Source organism: Nicotiana tomentosiformis, chromosome 1, assembly GCF_000390325.3.
Source record: "Nicotiana tomentosiformis chromosome 1, ASM39032v3, whole genome shotgun sequence".
Taxonomy (NCBI): domain Eukaryota; kingdom Viridiplantae; phylum Streptophyta; class Magnoliopsida; order Solanales; family Solanaceae; genus Nicotiana; species Nicotiana tomentosiformis.
In genome coordinates this window covers 12744303-12758046 of record NC_090812.1, presented here as the reverse complement: position 1 = coordinate 12758046, position 13744 = coordinate 12744303, and the positions used below count along the sequence as shown (strand labels likewise).

At 35.2% G+C, this 13744-nt stretch overlaps 1 protein-coding gene across 1 annotated transcript; it reads left to right on the top strand.

The window, feature by feature from the left end:
• Positions 1-4862: 4862 nt before the first annotated feature.
• Positions 4863-8557, top strand: LOC104090536 ((-)-camphene/tricyclene synthase, chloroplastic-like). Its single transcript, XM_009595655.4, has 7 exons — positions 4863-5125; positions 5236-5500; positions 5620-6007; positions 6272-6493; positions 7004-7142; positions 7260-7508; positions 8222-8557. The coding sequence occupies exons 1-7, from the start codon at positions 4865-4867 to the stop codon at positions 8522-8524; spliced, it is 1827 nt and encodes a 608-aa protein (XP_009593950.1). The 5' UTR covers positions 4863-4864; the 3' UTR covers positions 8525-8557.
• The last annotated feature ends 5187 nt before the right edge of the window (positions 8558-13744 follow it).

The following is a 13744-nucleotide window of genomic DNA, read 5'->3' as shown; positions in this document are numbered from 1 at the left end:
AGTTAGCCACAAAAGATCCTCCGATTGCCACCTATTTTAATGACTATGAGTCATTACTTGGGCTTTAAAATCAAGACCCCTTGGCTGCTACATTAGGAGATTAATCAGCCTTATCCAAATATGCTTAATTAATTAGTTAATCTCCCACTAAAATTAATAATTACCCAATTATTTACATAATCAAGAATTATCTCAACTTACTTAAAATACTACACACTTTTAACACACTTTGCATACCTTACTATTATGGTCATGTGGTACATTGTATTGTACTAGTCCGTAAATACCGGGTATTATAGCTCGGACCATATTTTATTAAATAGAGTACCCACTCCTAGATTAAATAATCTATGCCCCTTTCGTGGGTTATTTCATACTAATCCAGATTACTTAGTCTTACGTGTTTTTGGTTGCTTATGCTTTCCATGGCTTCAGCCTTACACGAAGGACAAACTCTCTCCACGATCTAAGCCTTATGTATTTCTGGGATATAGTAAGCTGCACAAGGGGTACAAATGCTTTGATATAGCCTGATCAAAATTTTTTGTTTCCCGTTATGTAATTTTTGATGAGTCCAACTTTCCATTTGCTTCACAGGATGTTGTGGTGCCTACTTCATCAACCAATGGAACTTGAACCCCATTAGTTGTCAATGTACCACTTCACTAGCCCATACCACCTTCACCAGCTTCACCTTCGAAGCAATCCAACACCTTGGTGAGTCATTCTTTACCAACCTCATCTACATGCCCAACACATTTGCCTGATGTTACTGCTCCAGATGGACACTCTACATTGGCTGCTCGTTCCTCTCCTGTTGGTATCCCTTTGTGTGCTGATTCTCCACAGGATATTCCTCTTGATACACTGCCTTGTCATCATGGTACCTCGTCTTCCATAGTTAAACCTGTACACCATATGGTTACTTGAGCTAAAACAGGCTCGTTAAAACCTAAACAGACTTTTTCCTTAATGTCAACTACTTTACCTTCCACTGAGTTCTCTTGCTACTCACATACTGCCAAAGATTCAAATTAGCGTAGAGCCATGACTGATGAATATAATGTATTAATTCAAAATGGGACTTGGCAGCTTGTCCCACCTTTTCCTTTACAAAATGTCATTGGATGCCGTTGGGTCTATAAAACAAAGCTGAAGCCGGATGGTTCACTCGATCGCTAAGCGAGGATTGTTGCTAAAGTCTATCATCAACATCCTGAAGTTGATTATATTGATACGTTCAGTCCAGTTGTTAAGCCTGCAACTATCTGATTGCTCCTTTCCCTAGCTGTGACTTATCGTTGGTATGCTACTCAGTTGGATATCTCCAATGCTTTTCTTCATGGTCATCTAGATGAGGTGATTTATATGTCCCAACCTCCGGGCTTTGTTGATCCGATACGACCAGACCATGTTTGCCTGTTAAAGCGCTCTCTTTATGGCCTAAAACATGCTCCTAGAATGTGGAATCAATGTTTAACTGATGCCTTGACTTCCTTTGGTTTCTTAGGTTCCAAAACTGATAGCTCTCTGTATTAGAAGTCTACTATTGGACAGAAAATTTTCGGCCTCATCTATGTGGATGATATCCTAGCCTTGGGCTCTAATCTACTCTTGTTATGACACTAGTTGCCCAATTACATAATCGTTTTGCAGTGAAAGACTTGGACAGACCTTCATATTTCTTGTGAATTGAGGCACACTAGGTGAAGGATGGTCTTCATTTGTCTCAAGGTAAATATGTTGCTGACCTTCTCAAACGAGCTCAAACGGACTCCTGAAGTAGCTTGTCTACACCAACTTCTGCTACAAACAAACTCTCAACTACAAATGGTGCTCATTTTTTTGATGTTACATTATACCACAGTGTTGTTGGGTATAATATCTAACCTTTACGCGTCCGGACATAACTTATGCGGTGAACAAGGTGTCTCAATTCATACATAATCCTTTGGACTCATATTGGGTTCAATTCATGCATAATCCTTTGGACTCATATTGGATTGTTGTTAAACACATTCTATGGTATATTATGGCGACACCATCATATGGTTTATTTTTTGCTTTACATTCCTCGTCCTTACTACACGGTTATACAAACTCAGACTGGGGAGGTGATGTTACTGATCGAAAGTCGACTACTGGATTTGCTTTGTTCTTAGGCTCTCACCTTGTTTCATGGGCTTCACGTAAATAAAAAGTTGTTTCTAGGTCGAGTACAGAGGCCGAGTATCGAGCCTTAGCTATTGCTACGATCAGAAATTACATGGGTTGAACATCTCCTTCGAAAAATCGGTTGCTTTTTCTCTACAGTTCCAACACTGTGGTGTGACAATCTTAGTGCTACGTACTTAACAGTGAATCCTATTTTTCACTCACGGACGAAGCATATGGAGATTGATTTTTATTTTGTCCATGATAGAGTTCGTGCAAAGTCTTTACAAGTTCGATATGTGAGCTCGCATGATCAAATAGCTGATTTCGTTGCTAAGGAATTACAAGTTACAGTGCTACAAGATCTGCTCAACGTGAGGGGGAATGTAAAGGATGACTCCTAATCATACTTAAACTCTAGGATGGAAGTTTATTGAAAACAGAATTCTATAGGGTTAGAAGTCTTATGTACTTTGGGATGTATTGTATATATACATGATGTAAATCATTGTTTTGATTATTGAATAACATAGCCTTTCACTTTCTAGATAGACCACTTCTTAAATCCAAAGTCTCATCATTAGAAACAAATTCTATTTCAGCCATTAGGACCGAAGGAACAAATGATTCCAACCACTACAAAAAATCAAAGTAAACTAGTTATTAAAAATGTCCAGCCAACATTGTATCGATAAATAAATATGGATTCAAGAATTTTCTTTTTCCTTAGGCTATTTCAATGTTAGAACAATGATAATATACTATTAGAAAATCTATATGAAACTTGCTTAGAAGCATTTTAACACACTTCTTGAAAATAGTTAAGTCTCTACTACGAGTATACGGAAGAATTCAAGGGCAAAACTATTTATTAGAACAGTAGGTATCTAGGTTTTAAAGCTTATCGAGCCCTTTTTAAATGTATTAATTCCCCAATGCCAATAAGAATTGGCAATAAACCTTACATAATACAATAAAGCTTCAAAAATATGCTATTATCATCATTTCCTGAAGATTTTCTTTCAAAACTTCTCTTAAAAGTAAATTTAATATTCCATTGAAAATCACTGGAAAGAAGAGGCGATCGAGAAAGTATATTAAAACCTGGGCGAGGAAGTTAATTGGTTTGTATAGTACCTGATCAAACAATTAATAAGCATGTCTATTCTTTAAATGGCACCTTTTTAGACATGGTACATCTGATTTAAAAACTGCATATTTGTAGTTCCTCGTTATAAGGCCGGCCTTTGAAGGAAGGACGGAATATCTTTCTCAACTAGTCTAATATTGATAAGTAGCATTCACGTGCATGTTCTTCTATTCTTGAATCTAGGATTTCACCTCCGATAAATATCTCTTAATAAATATTTTCTTCAATTGAAAATTTGCTTAAGATTTCCAAAGAAAACCCAGCCCCTGCTGCTCAACTCAAAAATTAATCTGCCATCTTTCCTATATTCACATGTTTGTGTCAAGAACGACTATCTATTCGTAGATAATAGTACGTGTATATATGGACTGGTAACTCCTTAAATTTCTACAAGACCCACAAAGGATGATGAAATTTCTTGTTAACTGTCGTGTAAATTCATTGCAAGGTTAATTTCCAACATTTTTACCCCTGTCAATCCACAGAATAAAAACTCTATATTAAAAAAATGAACTATTTAAGAGGTCCATCCAACTAATTTCCTGGGCGTCCCAACAGGGTCAGATGTTAGATTTAAGTGGTTTACTGTAGTATGAATTTGAAATTATTATTTCAATTAAAGGAGATAATTTGGGGCCAATTTTAGATGAAGTGTTCTTGAGGACATAGCAATTTTAGTTCTTGTTTTTTCTTTTTACCTATAAAGCTGGTTATAAACGTTTCAGAGATAGCTTTTGCAAGAGATTTGTCTCATTTTCATTGAATGTTGTCAGAATCGAATAATATTTGCTCTTATCTTGTCATGGTTACCCATTAAAAACATGTTTTTACCTGATAAAATAAATAAAATATACGTTGATGATTTATGTGAGATTTGTGGTGGAGAAACAGAAACGCAAACGCAAAAAACGAGTCTTCTTGTGCTTTATCAGATCAATTAATAAAAGCTACAGTCTAGTGATATCAATGCTCTCTTTTTCCTAATCCCTTAATGTAATAGATTTTATTTTTATCTTTCTGAAAGAAAATAAAAACATTTCCTAATTGTACTTTAATTTGAGACCAATAGAGTACTAGTACAAATTAATCTGCATTTTCTTAATGATGTTCCATATTCACCAAGTACTCAGATTTCAAAATGGAATTCAAGACTTAATTGTGAAGTCAGTCATCAATTATTTGTTCATATAATTCACGTGAAACATTAGTATTTAGTGCAAAGATACAAATAGGTCTTCTTCCTTGAGATATGCTCTCTTTTCTTAGTTGATGGTAAAACATCAAATCAAAACTGTTCATGCCTTTTCCCTAAAAAGATTTACATTTGGTAGTTAGCCACGAAAGATTTAGCAAATCTTAGTTATTGGAGTATTTGAGTCATCGATATATTTTGCTAATCAGACTTTAATTTCAGACGCAAACTAAATCATAATTGTGCTTGTGGAGTGGTCCCCACAAATCCCTGGGGGGGGGGGGGGGGGGGGGGGGGAATGAACATAACACGTCCATATATAAATAAGATGTTTTAGAGACATTGAACTGAATATATCAATGGAGGCAATGTTATTCACCAACGTAGGGATACTACTGCCCATGGCTAACTACAGAAGACCTCCACCTAATACCTGTTTTCCCTCTTTTACCCCTGGAAAATCATCAACAATATCCTGCCTTTCTAAAGCTGAACCACCACTTAATCACTCTACTATTTCCACTAATCAGTCATCATTTTCAGATCTTAATCCCATTAGGCGTTCAGGGAATTACGAACCTACCACATGGGATTCTGAATATATTCAGTCCATACACAATGATTATGTGGTAATTACATTTGTTTAGCACGTCTTTGTTCTTGTTATTAAAAGAATCAGCATATATGAATATCGTCGTATCACTCAGATAAATTAATGTGATTTGTAACCTTTGCGTAGGGAGAGAAGTATATCAAACGGTTTAACAAACTGAAGAAGGAAATGAAGGAGAAGATGATGATAATGATTAATGAGGGATCAGAAGAATTAGATAAGTTGGAGCTAATTGATAATTTACAAAGGCTTGGAGTAAGTTACCACTTCAACGATGAAATCATGCAAATTTTGAGTAGCATACACCTTAATGCATCCACAGGAGATTCATTATACGCCACAGCTCTGAAATTTAGACTCTTGAGACAACATGGTTTTCATGTCTCTCAAGGTGCTGTTTTTGCCAACTAATTTTAAATTTCCTTATTCTTCTTTTTATATATGTTCTGATATTTTGTCATTTTTATGCATGTTTTGACCACCATTTAATTTTTTATTTTCGTATTTTAGATATATTGAACGATTTCAAGGATGAGCATGGTCACCTCAAAGAGAGTCTCTGTGTAGATACAGAAAGATTGTTACAATTATATGAAGCTTCATTTCTCTCTACCGAAACTGAAAGCACTTTTCTAGAGTGCGCCAATATATTTGCAATGTCACAGCTACAGAATTTTCTGAACAATCAATTATATGAGGAAGACAATGTGACAGTCGCATTAGTGCGCCATGCCCTGGAACTTCCTTTGCATTGGATGATGTTGAGAGTTGAGACAAAGTGGTACATAAACATTTATGAGAGAATGTCGAATGCTAATGCTCTTCTGCTCGAGCTTGCTAAGTTAGACTTCAACATTGTTCAAGCAACACACCAAGAAGATTTAAGAAATCTATCAAGGTGAGAGATCGATCGAGTATTGATAATATAAAAGTTTTTTACATGACTATCAGGTCATTTGATAAGTTATAATTAACTACCCATATAATAAGTAAAATTACTAACTTAACGAACAAGACAAATAACTTTTTACAATATGTCAAACACATTGATAGTGTAAAAATTTTATTATATAGGTACGGTCTGTGAATATAAGTTAAATCCGAGAGAGAAAAATATATATCCAGAGTATCTACTGACGCAATAATTTTCATGTAAATTAAGGTGGTGGAAGAACTCATGCCTTGCAGAAAAATTGCCATTTACAAGGGATAGAATAGTTGAAGCTTTCTTATGGATAGCGGGGATGATGTTTGAACCTCAAAAGAACCAGCTGTGCCGAACACTGTTGACGAGGGTCACTGCTATGGCTACAGTTATAGATGATATTTATGATGTCTATGGCACTCTTGATGAGTTGGAACTTTTCACTTGTGCTGTTGAAAGGTCAGAAATTAGTCACTATGTCTGTAAATTTTGTGCATGTAGATTTATCAATTTGTTTTCATTGGGAAATTACTTCCTTCTTTAATTATCATCATGAGAGAAGTAATTATCTTTTTACGAAGATATATAAAGCTTAACTCTATGTAATATATATATATATATATATATATATATATATATATATATATAACCAGTATAAACATGATGAAGAGTTAATCTTGAATACTCTTGTTAGATATATTTTGAATTTCATGCTTAACACTAACCGCTACTCGATTTATATAATTGCATGTCCCAAATAATGAATAAATTAAATGAGGAGTATTTACCTTTTAATTTCATGAAAGGACTATTTATAGCTTTTCTGCTTTGAATTCACGCATGTTCATCAATTCTCTAAATATATTTTCACTCTTTACTTAATAAGATATATGTACGCTTCTCTTAGTTGTTGCACCTTTATAATTAGTTTTGTTAATGGCCTTCCTCGTTTGATTTTTTAACATTCAGAATGGAGCTAAAAGCGATTGACCATCTTCCAGACTATATGAAAGTATGCTACCTTGCACTCTTCAACACTGTCACTGAAATTGCATATGAAGTTCTCAAAGAGCAAGGAATCAACATCATACCCTACCTTCAAAAACCAGTAAATATATACTTTGTTCTATTTTGAATCTTTTCTCCTCGTGTATTTTAATTTATTAATTCTTAATTCATTGTTTTCCCACTTACCATTAATCTGCTTATTTTTATTAATAATTAGTGGGGAGATTTGTGCAAAGCTTACTTACAAGAAGCAAGATGGTACTACGAAGGGTATATACCAACTCTGGAAGAATACATGGATAATGCATGGATTACAGTTGGAAGTCTTGTTATAGTATTCAATGCATTCTTCTTTGTTACGAATCCAATTACCAAAGAGGCGCTGAAATATTTAAGCAAGTACCCTGACATTATTCGTTGGTCTGCTACAATTATTCGTCTTGCCGATGATTTAGCGACAACATCGGTACGATTTTATTTAACCCTTATTTATGGTATCCATAAAATTTATGTGCTCTTCATAATATGATTCAACAGTAGATACATACAACTCATGTATTTTAAAATCATGTACTTGAACCTCTTGCATAACCAAAATTTAATACATATCCAAAATGCGAAGAAATTTAATATAAAAAATCCTGTATATGAAATGTATAATTTTTCACAAAAATTTGTGATTGCAAATGACAAGTTTTATAGTACTGTTGTCAAATACAAAATAAGGATCTATTTGAACGTATTGAGAATTAAGTTTGTATTCTAAATTCACATTTTCTTGCGTGTATGGTAAAAACAAGTACACTGAAATTACGGCTATATAAAATACACAGAGTCAAGTTACTCCTTCGAAATAAAACTTAGATTTCTTTAGATTTTAATTTATATACACTTAAAGAATTCGTCGATTATAGGTCAAGTGTAATTTTACTTGTTATTGGCAAATTTGCCTTATTTTTCAAAGCATCCAACTGATTATTAGCAATTATGTGCATTTACTTTTTAAATAACCTATTAGTGTATTTTTTTAATAAAAATAAACTGTTAAAACACGGGAGTTAAACTCTTTTCCGTTTGATATCAAAGTAACTAAAATTCCATGCAAAGCTCAAATTCACTGGACTTCAAAATATTATGCGTGGTATATTATAGATAGTATATATTTTCCTCTTACTTCAGGATGAAATGAAAAGAGGAGATGTTGCCAAGTCAATTCAATGTTACATGAATGAGAAGGGTGTTTCTGAAGAAGATGCAAAAAAACACATCAGTTCTTTGATAAAAGAAACATGGAAACTGATCAACACGGCTCAACGGGAAAATTCAATATTTTCTGAAGCATTCATTAGATGTGCAGTAAATATTGCAAGAACGGGACAGAGCATTTACCAGTATGGAGATGGGCATGGAATTCAAAATTATATGATTAAAAATCGCAATTCCGAATTATTTTTTGAGCCCATCAGAATTTCAATTCCATAAAGGCCTCCCATCTTTAGTACTTCGATGCCTAAAAGTGCTTCTCATAATGTTTGGTTTTTACTTGTATGCTTGACATGTCTTATACTAAATACTTTAGATTTTATATGTTTCTTATCAAGAAAAGTTTGTTGTAAAGTAGATTTTATAAATTTCTTATCACCCCATCCACATTCCACCGCGTAAGATTAATTCCTTCTTTCTTTTATTAGTTATTAACTAATTTTTCTATACGTGTGTTGTCGAGTCACTGTGTGTTGTCGAGTCACGTACTAGTGTGTATATGATTTTGGATTATTTAAAAATTATTAAATAAATAATTATACATAAAAAAAAATACATATTTTTATGAATAATCAATATGGATCATCGCATAGTGACTTATTAATCGAAGTCAAGATGCATATTAGATATGAAAATGAACAATCAAAGTTTAATTAGATACATGTCCTTTTTTGCTTATTTTGTTTTTTGAAATGCACAAACATGTGATGAAACGTGTTACCTAACACTACTAGAAATTCGGCCAAAATCGACCGCGGCCAACCGACTGACTTCGGTCGATCAAAAAACTGACCGAAAAACCGACCAAAGTTGGTCGGTTTTCCAAAATATTTTATTTTTAAATTTTTTTTACGAAACCGACTAACTTCAGTCAGTTTGTTTTGGCGCAAAAATCCGGAAAACTATTTTAGAATCCCCGAAATTTATTTTTTAAGAAACTGACCGAAATCGGTCGGTTTTTCATATAAAATAAATTAAAACTAATATTCAAAAAACCGACCGAAATCGATCAGTCAGTCAGTTTAAGAAACCGACCGACTTCGGTCGGTAATTTTATATTTTTAATAAAACTGACCGAAATCGGTTGGTTATTTTCGCGCGAAAATGAAATGAAGGAGTACAAATAAATTAAAAGGAAGTCTTAAACCAAAATGTATCAATAGTCTAGTGGTAGAATAGTATGATGCCACAGTACAAACCTTGGTTCGAGTCCCAAACGGTATATTTTTTAATTGCATAATTAAAAATACCGACCGACTTCGGTCGGTTTTTTCGGCAGATTTTTTCTTTTTTGGTCGTTTATGAAAATTAATTTACCGACCGAAATCGGTCGGAAATTGCGACCGACTTTGGTTGCTATTTTTTACCGACCAACATATTTTCGACCGATTAAAGTCGGTCAAAAATTGATCGGTTTTTTCAGATTTTCGACCGATTTCGGTCGGTATTTCTGGACAGTTTTAGGCAGTTTTCTAGTAGTGTAATACTTCCTTATAGACTATATTACTAGTATATATTTTTTTCATCTATTTCGGTTGCTTTGTCATGGCCAAGACTCTTATTAACAACATTGATATTGTTGTGAAAGATCGTGGTTAACTAGATCACACTCACACACAAAGCAAATAGAGAAGAAAAATCAACACAAAGATTTAACGAGGTTCGGCTAAGCTTAATCCTCGGAGAGGAACCAGAGAGAGTTTTTCACTATGAATGAAAAGAAAAGCACAATATAATCTTTAGAATCTCCAATTACAACCCCTATATATAGATCACAAATAGTCTCAAACCTATAAGAGAAAGATTTCTCAATTTGACAAGGACAATAAGGTTTCCTTTCCCAAATCTATTAGGACAATGGATTTTCTTAAACCTATAAGGATTATGAGTTTCCTAAAAATATAAGAAAATAATCCAAGCCACAAAATAACAAATCTTTCCCTTGGCTTGAATTCTCTTCATTAACAAGAACAACATCTCTCTACCTTGCCCTCAGCCCTCGCAAGGACTCTACCAATTGCCGCACACATAAACCAAGTCTAGGCAACACCTAAATTTCTTAAACTCAATCTCTTTAGCCATAACACTAATTCGTCGATTTGGTTCTGTACTCGAAATAGCTTCTGGATAGGTATAACACTCAAACGCATCAACGGTCTCTGCACCTGCCAAAGCAAATCTCACAAAATTCGTATATCTAAGAAGATTCCTATCAACTATGTTTGCTAACCTTTGTGGTCGGTTGATCACTCTCTTCTCTCTGCCTGTTGCAATGCTATATGGTTGATGTTGCGCAGGTGCATCAAAATTATCATCTTGATCAATATTTTGAACCTCCTCCACTTCCTCTACTTTAGAACTACTGGGCTGAGCTAGTAGAGATTTAATTTCTAGTTCTATGCGGTCACTGGCACCACAATCTATTTCTGCTATTGCCTTCTCCCTCTGACTGTCCAGTGAGGCAGATTCAATGAATGTTACATCTCTACTGATAATTAGCCCTAGAGTCAATTGATCTGTGCACCACAACCTATAACATTTCACTCCAGTTGCATACCCTAGAAATATGCACTTCTTTACCCTTGGCTCAAGTTTTCCATCTCTCACATAAGCATAAGCAGGACAACCAAATATCCTTAAATTTGAATAATCAGCAGGCGAACCGGACCATACCTCAAAAGGAGTTTTGAACTCAATAGTTGTGGATGGAGATTTGTTGACCAAATAATAAGTTGTATTGATTGCTTCAGCCCAGAAATCCTTGCTAACACATGAATGTGAAAGCATGATTTGTGTCGTATCACAAAGCATTATGTTCATACGTTCTGCAATACCATTTTATTGTGGTGTTCTGATACAAGTGCGGTGTCTCACTATGCCCTCTCTGCTGTAGAAATTATTGTACTCAGAATTGCAAAATTCCAACCCATTGTTAGTTTGAAGACGCTTAAATTTTCTTTCTGTCTGCCTCTCAACCATCGTCTTCCATTTAACAAATATCGAAAATGCCTCATCTTTTATTTTCAGAAAATACATCCACACCATCCTTGAGTAATCATCAATTAAAGTCATAAAATACGTGGCACCATTCTTGGAGGAAACTCTATTTGGACCCTACAAGTCTTAATGTATATAATCTAACTTGTCTCTAGTCTTGTGTTCGACCTTCTTGCTAAACATTACCCTTGTTTGTTTACCAAACACACATTGCTCACAAAAATTCAAAACTTAATTTTTGTACCCATTCAGCAAATTTCGCTTACTCTAAAAATACAATCCCTTATCACTTATATGACCAAGTCGCAAGTGCCATAACTGAGACTGATTTAGATCACTTTTTCCAGAAGCTATAGCAGCTTCCCCTTCAACTACACTGGCCTGAAGATGATACAATTGAGAATGCAGTTTACCCTTCATGAGTATCATGGAACCTTTACATACTTTAAGTATTCCATTCTCGGAGTGAAACTTATACCCTTGATCATCCAAAGTCGAAAGAGAAATCAAATTTCTTTTATCTGATGAACATGACAACACTTGATGTTTCTGATAATTCCATCGAACATTCTCAATCTGATGTTACCAATCCCCTCTACTGGTAATGGATTATTATCTCCCATGTAGACAGTCCCACTCATCTGCTTGTAAGTTACAAACTAATTCTTGTGTGGACACATGTGAAAAGTAGCACCAAAATCAAGAACCCTGGAATTCTGCCCATGACTAGAACTCACGACACAGACTTTCCCTACATAATCACATTCATCAGAATTATTGCCAGCGTCAACAACATTTGCCAAATTATCTATTTTTTGCTTCCCTCTTTTCTCTTTCAGCTCGGGGCAATCTCTCTTGTAGTGACCTTGCTCCCTGCACTCATAACAGTTCTGCTTCCTTGCTCAGACTTCGATCTGGCGGTTGACTTTTTCTTGTTAAAGTCCTTTTGTTGCGTTCTTCTTCTACTCACAAGACCCTCACCCTCAGTTCTGGTGTCTGAAAAGCTCTTTTCAACTCTTTAGATTTTAGTGCATTACTAACATTTTCAAGTAAAATATTATATTTTTCATATAGCAACGTATCGGTAAAAGTATCATAAGACGGTGGTAAAGAATATAACACAATCAAGGCCTCATCCTCACTCTCAATTTTAATATCCACGTTCTCCAGGTCCATTAAAATTGAATTAAACTCATCAAGGTGAGTTTTAACAGGTGTGCCTTCGTTCATACGGAGATTGTATAACCTCATTTTCAGGTAGATGCGGTTTGTCGGCAATTTCTTAAAATACAAATCTTCTAGCTTCTTCCATGCCATTGCTATAAAAGTTTCTTCAGCAATTTCCCGAAGAACGCTATCTGTAACGCTTATGAAGATCGCATCAAAGCCCTCTTCTTCAGGTCTGCCTTCTCTATCTCTTTCATCTCTTCAGGAAAATTCTCATCAATTGTCTTTCATAACCCTTGTAACACCAAGGATGATTTCATCCTAATCTTCCATAGACTGAAACTAGAACCCCTGTCAAATTTCTCCACTTCGTACTTTGTTGAAATGATGAATACATCTTAACCATAGATTATATGTAGAAACCAGAACCTTGCTCTGATACCAATTGTTGCGAAAGATCGTGGGTTAACTAGCACACAAAAATCAACAACAACAACATACCCAGTATAATCCCACAAATAGGGTATGGGAAAGGTAATGTGTACGCAGACCTTACCCCTACCCGGAGAGGTAGATATGCTATTTTTGATAGACCCTCGGCTCAAGATAAGGTGTTAAGGAAGAAAAGGAAAAAATAAGAAGAAAAAGAAAGAGGGGGGACAAAGAAAGACGAGGGAGACAAAAGACGATAAGGAAAAAAAGGAGACAAAGTAGCTTCAGATAGTAACAATCAGGGAGCAACAATTTCCAATAAAAGGGAGAAAAAGTAGCATCAAATAGTAACAATCAGGGAGCAACAATTTCCAGTAGCAATTTTCAAAAACAATGGATGTGGTTGCTAAGTACCAGATATAATAACAAACTGAAAGGAAGTAACTTTCAACCAATAACAAGAATATTACTAGTACTACTGGTACACCTAGGAGAAACTCACAACTACCTGTCAACCCACCATCTTAATCCTCGACCTACACACCTTCCTATCGCTAGTCATGTCCCCGGTTAGGTGAAGCAGTTACATGTCCTGCCTACTCACCTCTCCCCAATACTTTTTGGCCTACCTCTGCCCTTCTTCAAGCCAGTCATGTTCAACCTCTCACACCTCCTGACCGGGGCATCTATGTCACTTCTTCTCACATGCCCAAACCATCGCAGTCTCGATTCCCATAACTTGGCTTCCGCGGATGCCACTCCCACCTTGTCTCTAATAAATTCATTCCTGATCTTGCCTTTCCTGGTATGTCCACACATCCATATCAACATCCTCATTTCAGC

Coding starts and splice junctions, on each gene's coding strand:
- LOC104090536 (XM_009595655.4), top strand. CDS start 4,865: ATGTTATTCACCAACGTAGGGATACTACTGCCCATGGCTAACTACAGA. Junction 6,008..6,271: donor GATTTAAGAAATCTATCAAG/GTGAGAGATCGA, acceptor ATGTAAATTAAG/GTGGTGGAAGAACTCATGCC. Junction 7,143..7,259: donor TACCCTACCTTCAAAAACCA/GTAAATATATAC, acceptor ATTAATAATTAG/TGGGGAGATTTGTGCAAAGC.